Source organism: Seriola aureovittata, chromosome 12, assembly GCF_021018895.1.
Source record: "Seriola aureovittata isolate HTS-2021-v1 ecotype China chromosome 12, ASM2101889v1, whole genome shotgun sequence".
NCBI classification, from domain to species: domain Eukaryota; kingdom Metazoa; phylum Chordata; class Actinopteri; order Carangiformes; family Carangidae; genus Seriola; species Seriola aureovittata.
The window spans coordinates 11736847-11756873 of record NC_079375.1 but is presented as its reverse complement, the minus strand read 5'-3'; the positions used below and the strand labels follow the sequence as shown (position 1 = coordinate 11756873).

General features: G+C 39.9%; 1 protein-coding gene across 1 annotated transcript in view; it reads right to left on the bottom strand.

The window, feature by feature from the left end:
* LOC130179444 (corticotropin-releasing factor receptor 2) overlaps positions 1 to 19256 on the bottom strand; it is a 34175-nt gene extending 14919 nt beyond the window's left edge. Inside the window, exons 1-2 of the mRNA XM_056392423.1 lie at positions 19062 to 19256; positions 18830 to 18949 (exon numbers count right to left, since the gene is read on the bottom strand). Coding sequence (XP_056248398.1) covers positions 18830 to 18949; positions 19062 to 19182 — 241 coding nt within the window. The 5' untranslated portion in view covers positions 19183 to 19256. The remainder of the gene's footprint in view (positions 1 to 18829; positions 18950 to 19061) is intronic.
* Between the last annotated feature and the right edge of the window lie 771 nt (positions 19257 to 20027).

Here is a 20027-nt window from a genome sequence, read left to right as displayed (position 1 = left end):
TGATGTAAAAGACATATACATGTAACAGACATATTTATGGTTTTGAGACCTATGATTTTGAAATGTTGTTATCATACTAGTGCTTTTTTCCTTTTATTTTTCTATTATCAGAGCTGGACAGACGTGTAGGATTGTTTGGTTTAGCTGAATGCTGCTTTGAAATTATGTTCTTATGTTGCAGCAAACGATCCAACTTTGCGTGAGTAAATGAACCCTGGAGCCTCTAATACAAAATACAAGAATGGATAAATGAATAAATGTGTTTATCTCTGTGTCCAGAAAGTTGCATAATACAGATGTTTTCCCATTGTTTTCCCATTAGCGTTTTAGACAAATCGCACAACGTAAACTGTAATGTTCATGTTCACTCATCCTGACTCAAAGAGTCTTGTGAACAACAGCGAGGAAACCATCCACCTTAGAAATCCCTACAGCGACTCTTCAGGCAATGGCAGCAGCAGAGTCAGATCCTTTGCATTTGAATCAACGTTATGTAATACGGCATTAGTGCTTAGACAGCAGAAATCTGCTTGTGGCGGCTAGAAACAGAGAAGTAGAAAAATCATGAAAAATAAAACCTTTAAAACAAGCTCACATTATGTTTTTCATTTGACTCATGGCAGTGAGTACTGTACTGTGACTAGGCAATGCTTTGTGCGATGTTTAGGAGCGAAACATTTGAGTCTGAGCGTTGTGGCACAGAACAGAGTGATAAATCAGTCAGTTAAACCACTAAAGCTCTTGAATGAGGGGAAAGTGTGTCCCCTGAGATGCAGAAAAACAGTCAGTTGCAATACATTCTAAAACACACTGGGCTTGTTTGTTTAACTTTGCGAAAACAAAAATGAAAAAAAAACTGCCTCGACATTTTCATTGATCAGTTGCCATGTGGCATTTACAGCGTTCTTGTGCAGTCAAGGCAACCGTGATAGGACAGCCGATGTGTCACGTATGGTTCGACCACAGGGCTGCAGATTGTGTTTGTGCCGGCAGCGAGGACATGAAGTAATGAAAGTGTTGTTGATTTAACTCTATGGTAATTTGCAAAGCTTTCTGTTGTTTGCATTGGGCTCCACGTACCTTAATGTCTCCAGTCTTGAAAATAAAGCAGTGCAGCAACAACAACACAAACTACCCCTGAATCAAGAGCTATCTTACTCAACAATGGGCTGTATTTAAAGGATTTACTTCTTTGTATGTACTCTAACATGTTACTGTTGTTTCCACTTATAATAAAGAGTTTACCAATGATCCATGAAGCATTTACCAATGCTTCATGGATCAGTTATAAACTGGCTTAAATCCGCTTCTTTGGTTGCTGGGCCTCCAATTTGACCATTTGACCTCTGACCTTTTGGCCTTTTAACAATGGCAGATGTGATTTATATATATGTAAATCTGCAGGCTTGATGCCTTGTAAAAAGAGATCAATGACTGTATTACAAAATTCACGACTGTAAACATCAGCCAAAGGAGGTGTTTTTTTTTTCAAGCTGGTAACCCAAAAGATATTCTTATCAATGGCTTCTAACTTGACGATGTACATTTCAATTCCATTACAAAAAGCCAGCTGAATAATATTATTGCATTCCCTGACATCCGTCTGTTTATGCACATAATTTAAAGATAACCCAATGTTTTTTTTTTATTTTTAAAAGCTTTTTACAGGAAAATAGTAAATCTTTACTCAGTATTCAAAGGAAAATTGGAAAATTACTGTCCACATTTGAATGGGACAATACATTATTTTGTATGAATTGATGATTTTATAGAGAATATGTTGATTTTAATCTGCTTTACTTCCATATTGATTCAACAGTTACCTAAGGAGAGATTTGCTGCTGAAGCTTCTACATGGATTTTTGGTGTTAGGAGTAATCAAACTTTATTTCAAAAAGATTGTGTGGGAAATCACCTTCTCTTTAATTATAGAGGTGTGTTTATAATGTTCACGATTCTGTCTCTGGTTAAACTCATTTTTGCTATAGGCTACCAGAAATATTTGACGTAACACCACATTGTCTATATCTATATATATATATATATATATATATAGATATATATATATAGATATATATATGTGTGTGTGTGTGGTCACTCCATTCTCTGCCAGTCTTTTCCAATACCATTTCAGACCCTGCCACTCCCACTTGCCCTGCAGTAACCCCAGTCTTTCCCACCTTCCAGTCACCTGACTTCTCCCCGCCCACCTGCTCACCTGATCCATACTACCTAATTACTTCCTGGTATATATACTGGTCCATTTCCACCTACACTCTGTCTGTTGTGAATCGTAGCTTTGCAACCACTTGTTTTTGGACTGTTTGCCTGGTTTTCCTGACTTCACCTCCTGTTTATGTTTGCCTGCTTTTGTCTGCTGAGCCTAATTAAGGTAAACAGTTTTGTCTTTAAATCATGCATTTTACTCCTTCTAATCTGAGCTGTGACCCAGGAGATCATTTTCTAAATGAAAAGTATGATGGATAATCTGTGCAGTTCATCACAATCATATGCCCTTTGTGTCATTCATACAGTTTTGGAGAATCAAGTTGAGAGTCAGCATGGCAACATCTACGGCATCACTTTCAAGTCAACAGCAGCTAACATTCCTCCAGGCAGGTAAGTCTGCAACATCTGACGTAACAACACAGCAACTCAGTCAAAGGTTTTACTACATATTCAACATTGTACTTATTTGCAAAACATGATGAACACTATTCTTACCCTGAGCCTTGTTATATCTGCAAACAAAATCAAGAAAACTGAAAAAAAACAAAAAACTGCAGTGTTGTCGTTGTTTTCGTCTGAGCTAATATTACAGTAGCAGCAGATGCTCCAGATAAAGTTCTCAATCTCTGCAGGCAAATATCACACTGGGTTTTGTGAAAGAATCAGTGATGGTGCAGAAATGAGCGGAAAGGGAACAAGTTGTGAGGTTTGACCCTGTGAGCTATTCCACTGATGCAGGACTAATTCAAGGCACCGGTGTACGGAGAGTGGATTTCTCTCTAACCATCTGTGCATTACGAACGATAAAGCTATTCTTTTCACCTTTTTTTTTTTTCTTCCTTCATATTCATGCAATTAAAATTAAAAATCACTTGATGACTCAGTCTCTGACGAGTTCGGGGACTGGCATGAGGTGTTAACAATGCTGTAAGCAACCTAACACTCCATTGGTGTAAAGATACACAACGAGATTAAAGAAATGTGCAATTCCCAACTGGCATACCCAACGCCAACAGCGCCCACCCCCTCCACCAGCTACCCCGCCAACTTTCTTTCTTGGATGCACAAATATGTACATGCAAAACAAAAAACACCATTTTGTTGTTCAGGGATTGGAAGATTAGAAGCTTGTTTGTTGAGATAAAGAAGTAAAGGAGCTTTTAATTACATATCGTAAGCATGGATTGGTTGTTCACGCTTAAGTGGTGCTTCAATTAAGGATGGAAAACAAAATTCAGTTATTAATTGTGGAAAGAAAAATTACTAATAAATTCTCCTAATTAATCTGGAAGGCAAACCAAAGAGTGTGCGTCTTCACTGCTGCCGAGCTTGACCTGTTTCTCTCAGCTGATTGTTTCTGTGCGACCAGCCGTGGGATCTGCAACAATGCCACAGGAATATAACGGTACAACATTTTTCACTTAAAGGTTGTGTAAGCCTGCCTTTCTGTCGCTGGCGTTTGATTGCTCTGTGCTTCAGATTGTCATCTGTCTCTTTAGTTCTGTGTTACTGTTGTGCTACGAGGTCGGTTGTCTGATGGATGGACTCAAACAAACAAACAATAAAACTACGCCTCCTCATCAAAGCACCAGGCTCCTGCTCACGGTTTATCACAAATTACTCACTCCTTTCAGCTGTTTAGTGAAATAACCACTAAAACTGAGAGCCTTCTATTTGGATGAGTTTCAAATAGTTGGAAAGATGAAAGGCTAAAATATCTCAGAGTTGAGTGATCAAAACGGTTCATGCAGGTTGTAAACCTGAGCCACTTATGGCAGCGTTACCTCTGAGCTATATGAAATTTAATTTCATGAGCCAGAGTAAAAGTAGGCCATACCATAACATAGCAGGAATCTCACAGATCATTGGGGTTTGATATTACGTTTAGGTGGCAGGAACTGGAGCAAAGCTGCTGTGTTATATCAACACACACACACGTCAGAGGGCAAAGTGAGGACGTGAAGGCGGGAGACAAGCGGATGCAAATAAAACATGACAATACAAAGAGGAGATGAGGGAATAATGACAGCAGCAATTCAATCAGTCAGTCATATCTGATATTGTACATCACTTGTAGTGATTTAATTGAGGTAAAAATCAAATCACCATTAAAGTATCTTTCACATTTATTTAAAATTAAATACATCTCTGACAATAATTGTAGTAATGTATAGTAAATGATGTGGGAGTAACAAACATGTAACCATTTTATTAAACCGGGCCCCATTTCCCAAGAGCATCTTAAAGCGAACCTGGTCGTAAAGGATTAAGTATTATTTCCCATAAACACTTTAAGTATTAGTTATACCTTAACTTAAGTCCCTCCTGCCTTTGTAGATTTAAAAGCTGCAGGAGGAGCTGAAACCTGCATGCTTTACCGACGACTTTACTGTTTGTGATCATTTTAAAATCTGATTAGGTCACTGGTGCTCTTGGTAAATGGCAGATGGTAAGTGGTAACATCTGCCTCGAACATCTGTTAAAACTTCCTTTAAACTTCATTTTACCCAGTGATGAACTATACAGGGCAGCGAGCTGAAAGCTCCGACCGGCCATCAATTTTACACACAAAGTCTGCTTACAGATCTTGGTGAGCAGCTACTACTAAGCTAACCCCATTACATAAGTGGAAAAAGTTGTGTAAAGGCTTTTGTGGCTTTACACAAATCTGCCTCAAGTGACATCAATTGACTCAGTGTCCTCCTGTCTGACTACGAGTTAGAGAATGAAAACAATCTGGGGGTAAGGAGTTAGAGAGACATGCGTCTAGCAGACCTATGCAGCCAGCTCCTCATCGCTGCTTGAGGCTCTAGTGGTTGGCTGCATCAGCTGCTAAAGTGTCATTGGTTGATTTGTATTGTGGGTAATCTAGGCGTCAGGTTTTGACAGGAAACAGGAATGTGTGAAGTCAGAAAGAAAACGTCTCTGGCATCAGTGCTGATCTTTTAAGTACTCTTTTAATCTTCGTTTTCATACTGAAGAATTCCAAGCATAAACTGCTTCTTTGTGTGTTTTTTAAATTTACACTTTGTGATTTATGTGTTTTTCTAAGTCGCTATCTATCGCTGAATGAGGTGACACAATGGTGATTGATTCTATGGCACACTGATGAAAATATTGCAACATGCTACTTATATATTTGCGGTTTTACAAACTGAGTGTCAGTGGCCACATTTCCAGAAAGAATGCTGGATTAAGTTGCTGCTAATGCAAACCGAACATTTCCTGCTGTTGCAGCTTCACATTAAAAGCACTTAACCGGCGAAACACAAGTCCACTTTTATTATGAACAAAGTCATTTTTTGACAGCAGAACAGTGTGAAATGTTGCAGGGAGTAATGGACCGAGGAGCAGCGGCCACAATGATCTGTTAGATGAAGAGCTGCGGGCGACAGACTGCACACCTCCAACTTCTCAGTAACCAACTTCTTTCACTGTGCCCCGCTGCTCAGTCATGACGTGAGCAGCATAAAATCAGATCAAGGTTGTTCACAGAATGGTAGGAAAAAGTGCAATTATGTAATGAAAATAGTTTGTTCAGCTGCCCCCAGATTTCTGCAACATGTAGTATTAAACTGCAATGACTGAAATCTTGCCAATCCCCCTCAGCACCTCAGAGAGCCAAACTTATAATGACGTACACTCACGCCTATTGTAAGAGCTTCTTTGGGAAATGCGTGACAAAATTTAATAGATAACACCAGTCATTTTTGGTCATTATTTGATGCCACCATCTTATATTAATTAGGTTTGCAACAACAGCAATTTCAGTCTCTGCACTTTTTTATTATTAAGTCTTCATCTACATTACTTTTAGTTTGAAAGACCACAGTGGAAAATATTTGTCTACCACTGTGCAAGCTGGGGGTTCTATAGGGAGCCATTGAAGTGTTGAATTTTTTATATTTGTCTGGATCTGGTTTTACAATAATGTGAGTTTCTGGGTTCTGTTTGTTACCTCTAATGGCAGTTCCTGCAATTTTTCAGCTGGCAGCTTATCTCCAAGTCTGTTTTGCTTTCGTGTGTGTGTGTGTGTGTGTGTGCGCGACCCCTCCTGCCCTTTTACTCTTAGATGCAAAAAGTGTCCTTTTTCAAAGGGCAAATACATTTATTTATTTTTTTTTTTTTTATTATTTTCCTCACATGTTCCCCCATTTACCATTCGGCTGGAAAATGATATGTTTGCCAGAAACACATACCCGAGGACAGATTTCTGCAGAATTAAATCACATATGAAAGGAAGGAGGAAGGCTCTCTTCCTATGCAAACATAATGGAGAATTCAAACTGTTTTGTATGTGAAGATAAAATGATAGGACTGCCTCCCATTTCCAAAAATCATATATTTATGTCCCAGATGACCTGTGGTTCACATCATACAACGTTAGTCTCCAGTGAGCCTAACCTGTCAACACTAAGTTGCCAACATCACCACATTAAAATGCAAATGTTCCCAAGCCCTGGATTTACCCAAGTTTGATCAAACACAACATGGCAGCCAAACCACTTTACAAAAAAATGATACTGTCCTGTCATTGTCATATTCACTCTGTTATACAATTTGTCAGAGGTGCTGATCCTCTTCAGAGCAAAACAAAGTCCCCGGCTCTGTGGCACGCATCAACACGCACTTCAAAAATGACCGGATTACCTCAAATACAGTCCTCTGGGAGGTTTATTGTGAAGTTAGATCACAAGTTCCACATACATCAAAGTATTTGAACTCCTCCCACCAGGTAACAGCTTTTTTTCTGAGGCTCAGAGCTGTTATATTTTCAGAAATATGCATATGACTTCCATCAGTAATCGGCACAAAAAAACATTAACTCATAACCTCACCTGTCCTATTTTTTTAAAATTTAGTTTAGACAATGGAGGATTATTCTTCCAATTATGTGTTTTTTAAATTGCTCCTGGAAAATGAACATGTTGCAGTAAATTTAATAAATGTCGCACAGAATATACAAAGTTGAAGAGTTTATGAATCAAATGCACATTTTGACAAACTGTGTTGAATATCTTTGTTTTTTTTTTTATCTGTTCCCTCTGTGAAGTCTCGAAACACTCATGGCTTCTATAACGGGAACAGCCCAAGGGGAGGAATAACTCCAGAGAGAGAGAGAGAGACGCTCAAGCTTTTTCTGTGTCATGCACATTCATAGCCTGTGCAGAAATGTTACTGACACGTTTTTTGGTGACAACATTAAAACACCCACTTCTACTGTTGATACTTTGTGCATTTAAAAATATAACTCACGAACATAACTAACACATTGGTGTTGATATTAGCTGGATAACAAAAAGGACTGTTACTTGCACCACAACCAACAAGGAGGTGAAAATTTAGAGCAGAAAACCTGGCAGAAAAAAACAAAACCAAAAAACAATCCCACTGTTTTTTTTGTTTTATTTGTTTTTTTTACCGTTTTCTCAGAGTGAGTTCAAGCCTCTGTGTCATACTCTTCCTCCTACGGCTGACAGAGAGAGAGAGAGAGAGAGAGAGAGAGAGAGTGAGAGAGACAGAGAGAGGCAGCTGGAGATGTTGCTGTAGAAGTAGAAATGCTGCACCAGGTTTAAAGAGATACATCTGAGTGCCTGTCTCTAGAAGCTGCACTCATGGACCAAATAATCATACAAGCTCAGGTCAAACTCCACTGAGCCAATCAACAAAAGACATATGGGGTTAGCCTAAAAGCTTTGGCTGCTTGCCTGATCAACCTGCTGCCACACAGTGTCTGACTTTGATGTCTTTATACTACATCCATGCTGCATGACGAGCGCATGTCTTTCCTCGTTATTTGATTCATTTCTTATTCCTTTTAAAAGATTAAAACAAGAGGTTGCCTCAACCTGTCTGGGGTAGTGAAATGAATGTAAGGAGTAAATGAATTGATTTTTTAATTTTATCTTTTTGTTTGGGTGAAATACTGTGCAAATTTATCTCTTCAGCCTTCAAAAAAGCGTTCAAACTAGCAAGGAATATAACCACACTCATTGATTGAGCCACTCAAATTAGATAAGGTAGACAGACCAGAGGCAGTAAAGGAACAAGACCACATTCTGTAACATCCAGTCACTGCAAAAATACGACATAAAATATATGCTTCCATACATACTTCATGCAGTTGTGCAGCTGGGTCAGACAGGAAAGCTGTAAAGAGCTTTGCTGCTTTTTTTCCTGTTTTAATTATAATACATCATAACAACAGGTAGTTGTTTAAAACTTCATATCCACTATCAAGCTCCGCCTGGAATAGCTGCTAAATGCGGCTACAAGGAGTGGCCAGCTGAAAAGATGTTGAAACAGCTCAATCATGTCATCATTCTCTTACCGTTTCAAGTGGCGTCCTCTTATCACAACAGGAAATCTGCGAAGTCAGTGTCATGCTGTTAATCTCTGCATTTTAAAGTACTGCGACAGCTTTGAGAGCAAATCAAAAATAACCGCATAATCTTTTAAATTATGAAAGTATGACCAATGTGAAATATATATGATTTTCACTCCTCTGATACATCAGTGGTAAGGCCTCGAAAGCGATGTTCTCATGAGCTAAGTGTAATTAATTGTGATGATCTATTAGCAGGCTACACTGAACATATATTAGCTTATTAAAAAATTATATGCATGTGCGTTTCCTCTTCCACTGGTTAAAGTCGCCATTGTGCTTGAGTAGAGCATCACAGAGGCTGTGGGTTTCTTAGTGTTGTTAGTAGCGGCCCCAGTCTCTTTTCACTTGACTTGACGCTAAAAGTAATTTTGTAAGTCTGTCAGAATTCAATAAACTCTCAGACCGTCTGTCCCTCCACCTGTAAGCAGGATGGAAAAGTGGGATTAGCTACTATTGACATTTTTACTTCTTGTCGATGCTTCATAATGGATTCTACAGAGTTACCTTCATTAATTCACCAGAGCTCTCGCTATTTCTAGTCAGCCTCTCGTTTAAGAGATCAATGAAACAAGTGGGCCCTGCGGGTTCCCACGTCACATCATAGTGAAGGGAGCTTTATGTTGTCTGAAGAACTTGGAACAAACCACCTGTTTGTGTGACTTGATGACCTGATGAAGGAGCGCTGCTGCTCCACTGGGCTGCAGGAGCTATTTCCAGAGGCAAAACACAGGCTGAGTAACCTTCACACAGAATAGCTTGTTCGGTTTCAGAGCAGATCCGAAGACACCTCGGAGCAGTTCTCTGCTGGAACTTGGAGGATATTTTATGTCTCTTAACGTGTCAATTGAACATATGGGGCTGAAGAATTATTGGATGGAGAAGGGAGGGAGGGAGGAACTGTGATTGGCACTGTCATTACACTTGAGATGGATGGTTGAATTTAAGAAATGAAAGAGCATGATGTACATACGTGACATACCTTTTAATGTATTACTTGCTCATGCCCTATGGTGAGGTTTAGGATGTTCATAAATATCTGCACTGGATTATTTTCAGGAAGAGGAGAATTTAAAGCGAATAGAAAGTGGGTTTTTCTCTGCTGAACTCAAAAGAAGGGGGGCAGGTTTTGTTTGGGCTGCAGAGTCAGTCAGCTGGACATGAGACAGAGAGAGGGAGAGAGACAGAGAGAGAATGCAGCTGTTATTATGAAAGAAAATTTTGTGTGTTTTTCTTCATAAGGTTGAGGAGGTCATTGCATAAAATTAAGTTTACGACCCCAGCTGGAGAACATGTGAGAGGCCTGACGCACAGGTCAAAGTGAGGACTTAAGTATTTAAATAATTAGAGGATATAAATAATTATTTATGGTTGTTTACACCTGAGTTAATGAAACCCCTGATGTTTAAGATTACAAAAATAAATCAATGCCATATATTTACAGTTAATAAGGCATTGTAATATCATTCTGTGAATGAGTTTAATGCTCAACAGGAGCCAAGCTAATTATATTAAGGGCTTATAATTATTTTCATTCTGCTGATGATTATTCTGATTAATCAGTTGTTCAAGTTGATATATTCAATATCAGATAATATCGTGTAATATCAGAAAACTAAACAACTAGTGAAATCCGCCATTTGTGAAGTTGGAATCTGAGACAACAGATTTGAGATTTTCTGTTGTAAAAAATTATTTGATTATAATTGATAATAAATCTTAAAAAATTGTTTTTATATTAAATTTTTTTTGCCAATTGACTATTCGGTTAAGCCCCCTAAATGTCCAGTTTGATATAAATTCAGATCAAAATAATCTTGGTGGTTGAGCAAACACTCTAATAGCTTCACTGCAGATGTCTTGTACGCATCACACCATAAATTGCAGTGAAAGGGACTTTGGGTAACTCTCAGCCTATCTCCTCTTGTTTAGCAGGGAAGACCCAGTCTCTCAAAAAGCTATGTGCCTTGAGCGATGACCACTGATGCAGACAGGCCAACAGAGCCTGAGGAAGAGTTGCTGGGTAATCTTTTACTCACAGCTGTGTCTCTTAAATTTGCCATGTTGGCCTTCATGCCCTCATGACGCGTTAGAAATAACTATAATTGTGGGTCACGGATTCAAACGTTCGCCAGTGCGTTTGCTGTCAAATACTTGTCGCTGTATCGAAGTCAGTTGGAAAATGAGCTATGGGCTGCGTATGCTACAAGTCTGTGGCACCCCCAACCGCAACCCCCCCACCCCCCACCCCACTCTGAGGGAAGCCAACAAGCCAAACGTGGAGCATAATGTATAATGTGTCTGGAAAATGTGAATATATTAGAGCACATCACACAAGCAAGAAGCACACACATGCTGTAGCATTTAATAAACGACGATCCAAGTAATTTATAGCAGGTCAGCGCGATAGCAAAAAACGCTTTTCACTCTGACTATTTTATAGTATTAAAATCAGTTCACGTCTGTTGGTCCTGCTGCCTTTTGACGTTTACATAAAAGCACCACAACACAAAGCTCCCAATCTCATATTTCACTGTCGCAAATGTGTTACTCCGTTTGCTTTAGAGGAACGAGCATTATGCCTACTATACAACTACACCTGCGGGTTTGGGGATACCGCCTAGCCAGGCAAACACATCAGTGTGCATTTTGCAGAGCAAGGGTGCAATAATCAGTCGTCCACCTTTCGATGTAATATCAAGCTATAGTGGAGGGGTTATTAAATAGATGAGTGTAGATGAGACAGTAGTTACCTAATCATGCATGCAACATCTCCACAATTACAAATACGAAGTGAACGCATCAAGGCACATTTTTACATTTTATTAAAGACAATGAAAACACCAGCAACAGAGAAAGGAGTGATGTTGACAACTGTACAACTGACAAGTGGCGCTCCTACACAGGGGTACTAAAGTGTAACTGATTGATAGCACTGAAACCAGTGTTACCGCTGTTACCAAGTGCTATGATTCTACAGTTTTTTTTTTTTTTTTTTAACAAACAAGCTGAGTTTCGATGTGTGAAAACTCGTGGGGGTGGGGAAGGAATGGAAGACACCTACAGTACCAAGGCACCACTACAACCTGATTATTTTTAGGAGACGGGGGCTTGTTATTCAGCATTCAAAATAAAATGAGAGAAATGGGCAAGAGACAAGGAATTAATAATTGAATTGCTCTACTGCTAAGAGCTCCTCTCTAAACGATTGTAACCATCTGGGTGTGTGTGTGTGTGTGTGTGTGTGTGTGTGTGTGTGTGTGTGTGTGTGTGTGTGTGTGTGTGTGTTATGTGGTGGCTTCAAAAATGTGTGTCCAGCTCTTGTGCTGGAGAGTAGTATGTGTGGATGCTGAGCCAGTTGGGAGTGCAGCCGAGGGGGGGCTGGTGCTGATTGGACCCCCTCCCCTGGGGGACTCGGTGTGCAATGGCTAGTGAAATGTTTGCCACACATGCTGACCTGAATTTGATGACTGACTAACCTCTTACTGAGTCTCTCCATGGAGAAGTGGATCAGAGGGTTCAAGGGGGTAGATTCACTGAGGGAGAGGTGATTTACAGACAGACAATCACTGGATTCAGCAAAGAAAAACTAAAAACCCCAAAACAACACAGGTTGTGCAAGAACCATGCAAGAAGTGCATGATTCAAGGAGCAACTGCACATGGGAAGTCAGTTGCATGGAGTAAGATGAGGGTTGAAAAATAGGACGTTCCGTGGTTCGTTCGCTGTTAACACACAAGCACACTTAACAGCTTTTACAGGTAGAAAGAGTTTTAGTTTTATATCAGTCCCCCACAGGGGAACATGACAGCTCACTGACAAGAAGTAGTAGAGGAGCAGTATTACCCACCCTCATTTAGACTGTCATTAAACTTTAGTGGTGAGTCATTAGGTTATACTAAGTGAGCTTTTGACAAGCGGAAGGATTTCTTTTACACTGCCTTAACTTCTCAAATCAGTTACACAACCATACCTCTCAACGATCTCCGTTAATAACTTCAGTCGTTTTTTAAAAGATTTGCACCCACACGTCTGTCTTTCATTGTCACTTGTGGCGTTTGCGCTGTGAGTGATTTATTTATCCTCGATGTAAAGCATCTAAATGATTTGTAAGTTTAATTTTTCTTATAGCGAAAAGATCGTTTATGTAGGTGTTCGGTGCTTTCTCACACAATGGAAAAACACACACACACACCTTTTTTATATGCAGTCTATGACACACACATACACGCAAAAATGCAGATAGCATCTTATAAAGCATCACTATGAACCTCCTATTTATTCACCGCTGAGTTTCTGTTTCATGTTTGCCTCTAAAAGATGAGGTACTGCCGCACAGACTCGTCTCCAATTCGGAAATAAAGCGTCGAGCTGTATACCCAAAATGCAACGCCGTAGCAGCAGCGCCGCTGTCTTCTCTGTACCTGATACACATCGCAGCGCAGATATGCCTCGGACTTTATTAATCCTGATAAGAGGATAAATAAAGTTCTATTGTTGAAACAGCGATTCTGACTTTGAGCTGTGTAGAGCAGACACGTACATCATATGGCGACAAGACGCGTGCTCTGTGTGAATGAACGGGGGACGGAAAGGGATGAGGGGAGTTAACTATGATTCACAGAATAATTACAGCTACACTCTGGGAGTCTGAACACCGGTCACCAACATATGGCTTGAATTTGCAAAACTGACACTGCAGTGTTGATATCATTCATCTATCCCACTGTGAACATCTTGTCTTGCCTGAGGCTTGACAGAAAGCACATCACATGGGGGGGGGTGACAAAGCAGAGACAATGAATAACAGAGACAATGAACCACATTTAACATCTCTGCCTCAACTGTGGTGATGTGTATCTCATGTATACCAGAGAACTGAATAAATGCACAAAAAAAAGGGGACACAGGAAGGTTTAAAAATGCATAAACCTCTTAAGCCACTCTACACAGACATTAATATTTATATACGTTTGAAGAAGTGCAGAGGAATTTATAGCCCCTTACCTGAGCGTCCCTGCTAAGCCTGTGAAAACTCTGATATTTTTTTTTTGGGTGAGAATTGCAACATTTTGCTGACATTAAACTTCAGCCATTTTAAAGTACTACACAAACCCTGTGAGGTTACACACGATACTGCATTTATATCTTCCGGTGTTCAACTGCTGGGGGTACAAAGCTCACAGGCTTGTCCTTAAAATAAAACAGTGGGTCATTCTTTTCTAATATGCAGACCTGTGCATGAAATGTGCATCTCTGAGACGCCACCAAGGAGGCAAATGGAAGAGAATCTATTGTTAGTCCCATGGGTCAGACACCATATGTGGCCAAAACGAGAGAGTTTAAAAAAAAAAAAAACACGTCCTGAAAACATTGTGCTATAGCTTCAAATCAATGAATTTTCTAAGTCTACTTTACTTCAGACTCTGTGTGTCACTGCACTGTGTTAATTAACACCTGCTCATGTGATGTTGGGGCCTGCTTCTATTCTCAGTCTGACCTACTTGTGATTTTTTTTGTTTTAAAGTTTTATTTATCCGTGGTGCTGCTAATGTGACCCAGCAGGATCGAGATAATCGCCTTCATTGTCTCGGGACACGCGTCACTTTGTTGTGAAAATATGCAGTATCCTGTGATTTCAAGCATCACTTATGCAATCAGGAGTTTTGTAAAGACTTGCCTATGCTGCTGCATTTTCAGCACATTCAACCTAATACTTTGCATTCAATACACTGGATGTTCTTTAAATTTAACATATTAGTGTTGGGAGAAATTAAACAACTCTTCTTCCTTTCTGACATTATTTGTTCATAACTTGACAAAATATTTCAAACCTCATTGTTTAACTGAAATTAGACCGAAAAAGAATGGGGAAACACATTTGCACCCGGTGATGTAAATGCGGATCGACTGGCAGCCCGCAGAGTTTCCCACTGCATATAGATATGCAGTAAAAGGTAGACAGGACTTCATGGTGCAATATCATGCTGCAAGATACATGAAAGAAAGCTCCATGTACATGCACCATTCAACACGCATACTGTCGCCATCATTAAATGCTGAGTTAATTCACCAAAGCAGCCAGGTGTAAAACCAACCGCAGAGGAGCAGGCACTGGGAAGCAAAAATAATAATTTACCTAAACCATAGGAGATGGTTACGAATGAAGGGCTGCTGCATAAAAGGGGAAAAAAGCCTAAAACTTTTATAAGAAAGATGAAAATAATACTAATGCTTATTCACATTCTTGCCTAGAGTTGGATGAGAGGATCAATACCACTCTCATATCTGTCCGTCAAATAAAAAGCTACAGACAGGAGACAGTTTCCTTAGCTTGGCATACGGTTTGGAAACAGGCCGAAACAGCTGGTGAGAGAGACTTCCTGGAGTCTCGTCACAATGGGGGGTGGAAGCCTAGAGAAGCGAGCTCCTGACCTGGGTGGGGAAAAAGTGAAGTTTTCATCAACAACACTGCGGGTGCCCTTCTGTAAGACAATTAACCCGAACTGCTTCAGTTGAGCTGCGCAGAGGCCAGCAGGTCACGCTGTGGTTTTACTGGGCAGCTTCCAGGTGTGAATGTGAGTGTGTAACTGTGTGAGAGTGATCGGGGCGTTCCTGTAATAGAGAGGTTGCCTTCCAGTGAAACTACCCTGAATAAATGAAGGTTACAATGAGGTTACCAGACAAGGAATTCACTGCTTTCTGCCAAGAAATAGTTCCTTTACCTGCTTTCCACATTACTGCCTGTAAAACCCCTTTTTGTGCTGATTACACAAAGAAAATTTAACATGTTATTTTGGGAGCTTTAGAGGTGTTACAAGGAGAATTTTGTTACCTTTGGACAGAGCCAGGGTGACGTTTCCTACTTTTTTTTCCCTTTTTTTTTTTTTTTTTTTTTTTTTTTTTGAGCTAAGCTAACCAGTTTCTGGCTGTGGCTTCATGTTTAATGAACAAGATAGATATACTGAGAATAAGCATGTTTTCCAAAATGTCAAACTGGTGCTTTGATATCAATTCCCTACCCTTCTCTGAATATACTGAAACTACTACAGTAACATGGTTTAGTCATTTAACCCTATAGACAGTGGCCTACAGAAGAGGAAAGGGCAGTTTGCAAATGTGAGACATGATAGCAAAAACTTATTATTATTGGATAAGATGCCAAATAAATAAATTAATATTTCCCCACTGCTTGCAGAACATTGCAGATTTAATTTTTCAATTCAGGCTAAGCACGCAATGTTTAAACACATCATGCTACAGTGCCATCAACCTCCTGTGAAGACTCCATGCTCATATGCATCACTGCAATAATCTACATGGACTGCAATGCTCGTTCACATGCTCAAAAGTGCATTAAACAGCTCCATACAGCCAGTTCTCACCATCCTCTTAAAATTCCTGTGTGGTTTCCCGAGGGTTTTTAGATAGGACAGCTAAACCGATCTGCCACAGTGGCTCTGATACAAAAATCCACATTCCACAAAGTGTGTTATCTTCTGGTAAAGTGGGACTTGTGGGCAAAATCAGTTTAAAGTCCTGCAGTCAATGTGGGAAACAATTTGTAAAATATTCTGTTATATGACTGCAAAGTTGACAAAGTGTAAAATTCCCTAATAGTCTCTACTTCCCTACTATATTCCCTGTCTGAAACCTCTTATACAGTGTTCTGAGGAAAATTACATGATACTGAGAACTCTCTACCTGCTCTCATATGACCCATAGGAGCGTTTAGGAGATTATGTCACATTATATCAGATAAACTGTTAAAAATCACTGCTGAGAATTAAATACCTAAACCTTTCATGATGTGACAATGGTACAGTAAAAGTTTGGTTAGGTTTACGCACAAAGAGGTTGGTTAGGTTTTTGGGAAAGATTATGGTTGGGGTTCTTATAAGTACTTTGTTGGACCTTTCTTGTCCATAATAAACATGTTAATGTTATAGAATGACTGTGGTCATGGTTACAGGAAACAACACTGACTGACTGGTTTGAAGTTGGAAGTACACAACAGTCGTAATTACCATAGCCATAACAGGGCTTTTTCACTTGAACGTAAACATGTTTTTTTGTGGCTTTTGCTGAAAAGACTGATGCCATCACACATCATTTTTTAATAAGAACTCCTCATGGTGAAACTAAATAAAATGATTTGTTTTACACACTGATATAATGATCACTTAAGCGTCTAAGCTTGCTTCAAGCACATTGTATGTGACAAACCAACGTTGATCTCCAGTTCAGTCTGTGGTATAAGTGAATCAACACTTTTAAAAATGCAAGAATGAAAGCTGTACAATCTGCTGCTGGAAAGACTCCTGTAATTACCTTAGTCAGGGGCATTACACAAGGGAACAAAAAAAGCTGTCACCTCTTATATTCCACTTCAACTGCAATCTGTTCAGTACTGTGACTTAATTTTCCTAAAAGAATTTCTTTGATTCCTGTGCTCATTCTTACCTTTTTGATTTTTCAATCATGGTGAAACTATATAGGGCAACAGAATATTGTAACCTCCTACACCCACAAATTGCCATTACACTCTAGCGTATGTGACAGACCTGTTACTTGACTGCAGTGTCGGACATCGCTCGGTCGTCTCTGTGTGCCTGTCATTCAGGGTGTACGTCAGAGCATGCTGGATGCGTGTTGCAGGACTGGGCTCACTGGCCAATCACAACCAATCTTTCAACCCTGAAACTGAATTCATTTCCCAGTTCAACCCTGCTTGACTGGAAAATCTATTTTACAGGATTATTCAATCAATGCATTTTCACACCAATCCCCAGCCTGTCCGAAATATTATATCTAGCCACAAGGATGTCAACAACTGAAGGTACCCTGTATGTTGGGAAAGGTGACGTTGGTTGACCCATGTATTCATGGAAAATGACAGCAATTATCACACCAACTGGATAAAGCCATGAGGCAGCGGAAGGTGAATCAATGCAGTAAGAGGTGACTAGGCAGACGGTAGGGTGTGTGTGAGTGTGTGTGGTGGGGGGTTTGTGGGTAATGACTCTGCACCTGAGCCTATTAAAGAGATAACAGCCAGGGGCATGCTTACACTGTCATGCAGGACCTTGACACTGCAGTACATTACAGGGATTATTTTGTAGTGTTGTTTTGTGAGATCAATGCTGTAACAGTTTTTCTGAGTGTGTCAACAGCTTCATCAGTCTCCTGATTAAAACTGGAGTATAATGTGACAGCGTTGTTGTGATATGCTTTTCTCAGCTCTTAGCAAAGCTGCTGGCTGATACAGTTTGGGTTTGGATTGTCCTTCCAGCCAGCAGATTAAAGCTGTTCTGTTGAAATCAACAGGAAGTAAGAGGTGTTGTTATTATAGCTGGGAACTACAGATGGTGCCAGTGACTTTAGACTGCTGGCTTTTTTTTTTTTCTTTATCAATGGGCTGACCAGCTTTGATGACAGGTGTGGGAAGGTGAAGCTAGATTCAGCAAAACATTGGCGATGGGAGGAGACCTCGTGAGCTCAACTCTGCACCAGATAATGTGGGCAGAAAATGCTGCTACCTGGCTGACAGTCCTGGATGTTGCAGCATAAACTGAAGATTGTTTTATTGTGTGTTGAGCATGTAAGTAAATTTTACTGCTGGCATTTTTTTCTTTTCTGTTTATTATAGCCACACAGCAAGTACTGCAATGCAATGTCACATTATCCAACTTTGGGCAATTATCTGTTGGAACAATCATAATTCACTACCAAGCAACAAACTGGGCGAAGAACTGCACAATCAGCTGAGGTTTCAGTGCTTTTAGGTGGATTTGTTTTTTTGTTGGTTTTTTTTTTTTGTTTTTATCAACACAGGCTCATTCTGATGCAGCTGCTCCAGTGGCAAGAGGTGTAATGATCATTGAGAAATCACTGTCATCACTGCTTTACAGAAGAAGAATAGGCCTTTGAAAAAATCATCCAATTACAAATGAAAATTTGTAAGATGGTAAATGAAGTCATTCGTTTACTGCACTTGTTTGCTACTCCAGATGAAGTCCTTAAACTAGAACTAAAATTCTTTTTTTTTTCCTTTACCTTAAATCACATCTTTATATCGTGTGCATTTGCAAAGATGAATCTCCCTTTTCAAAACAAACAAAAAAAAAAAAAAAAACAATTTTGTAAGAAATCGCCAACGAATTTCCAAACAAATGCATGTTAAAGAACTTTTGCCATGACAGCCAAATGTCTTACTGGTTGTGTTGTACTTCACCCCATTGATGTACTCAGGGCACGGTCTCTCTACAATCCTCCCGGTGCTGCTCCGTGGCCAGCAGGTTCCAATCTCATCGGTTGTGGCATTACAATATAAACCTTGAAAATAAATAAAGTAAAAATACAAAAAAAAGCGGACGCTTATAGTTTTCCTTTTCCAAAACACCTTTCAATACTGAACAAGGGAAAAAAGGAAGCAATTCCATCTTACCATCAGTGCTCAGGAAAGACAATGAAGCGTTTTCCAAAAAAGTGTCTTGGAAAGCATCAATCAAACTACAGTTTAGGTCCCCGAGCTCTCCAAGTATGATCTGATAAATGGTAGCGTCCATGGTGCGAGCTTTAAATGATGTCAGATTTATTCCAAGTGCGGGAGGAGATGCTTGCACCGAGCCCAGCGGTGTTCTGTGGGCTTGTGAATCGGAGCAACAGAGATGCAAAGTCGAGAGCTCAGCACTCCTGCTGGGGGGAGCGCGCGCCTGGCCAATCAGAGCTGATCCGTCATCCGCGCATCCGTCCACGTGCTGCAAGCAGCAACCCAGTGAAACTCAGTCGACACACCGCACTGACCTGACCGTGGGCTTTGTCGCTCTGACATTTCACACCTGCCACTCGCCTGTCATGTTTATTTATGAGGGGAAAGTCGCCTGCAGTGACACGGAAATGAATGAATGAGGGGAGAGATGTTACAAATGTGCGCGGCGCGTACCTGTTGATGTATGTGGATGGAGCCTGAATGTGAAGTGTAGCTATAAGTTCACGCACAAAGGAGAAGGGAATAATGTAGGCCATTGTATTGAAGGAAGAAAAAAAAAAAAAAATTAAATAAAATTGATTTCATATTTTAGTTATTACCCACCCCAAAGACTATATAGACATTGATTGATAATTTCCATCATAAAGGTATTTTTATAATGTCTTACTTTTGAGGTGAAAGGTAGTTTACATGATGAAACATGTACACTGCTTTGATGACCGATAGGATTTTTGAGCAATTTCTGGCTCATACCTATCAGCAGTACTGGAACACAAACAAATGAATTTAGTGCGACTGCCCTAGCTCAGTATGATACCACACTTGGTGCTGTTGTCTTTCTGTGGAGCAAAGCTGGATTTGACACTTCACTGACTATAGATTTACAAAGAATGAGACTTCCTAAAATACATGGCTTTCACC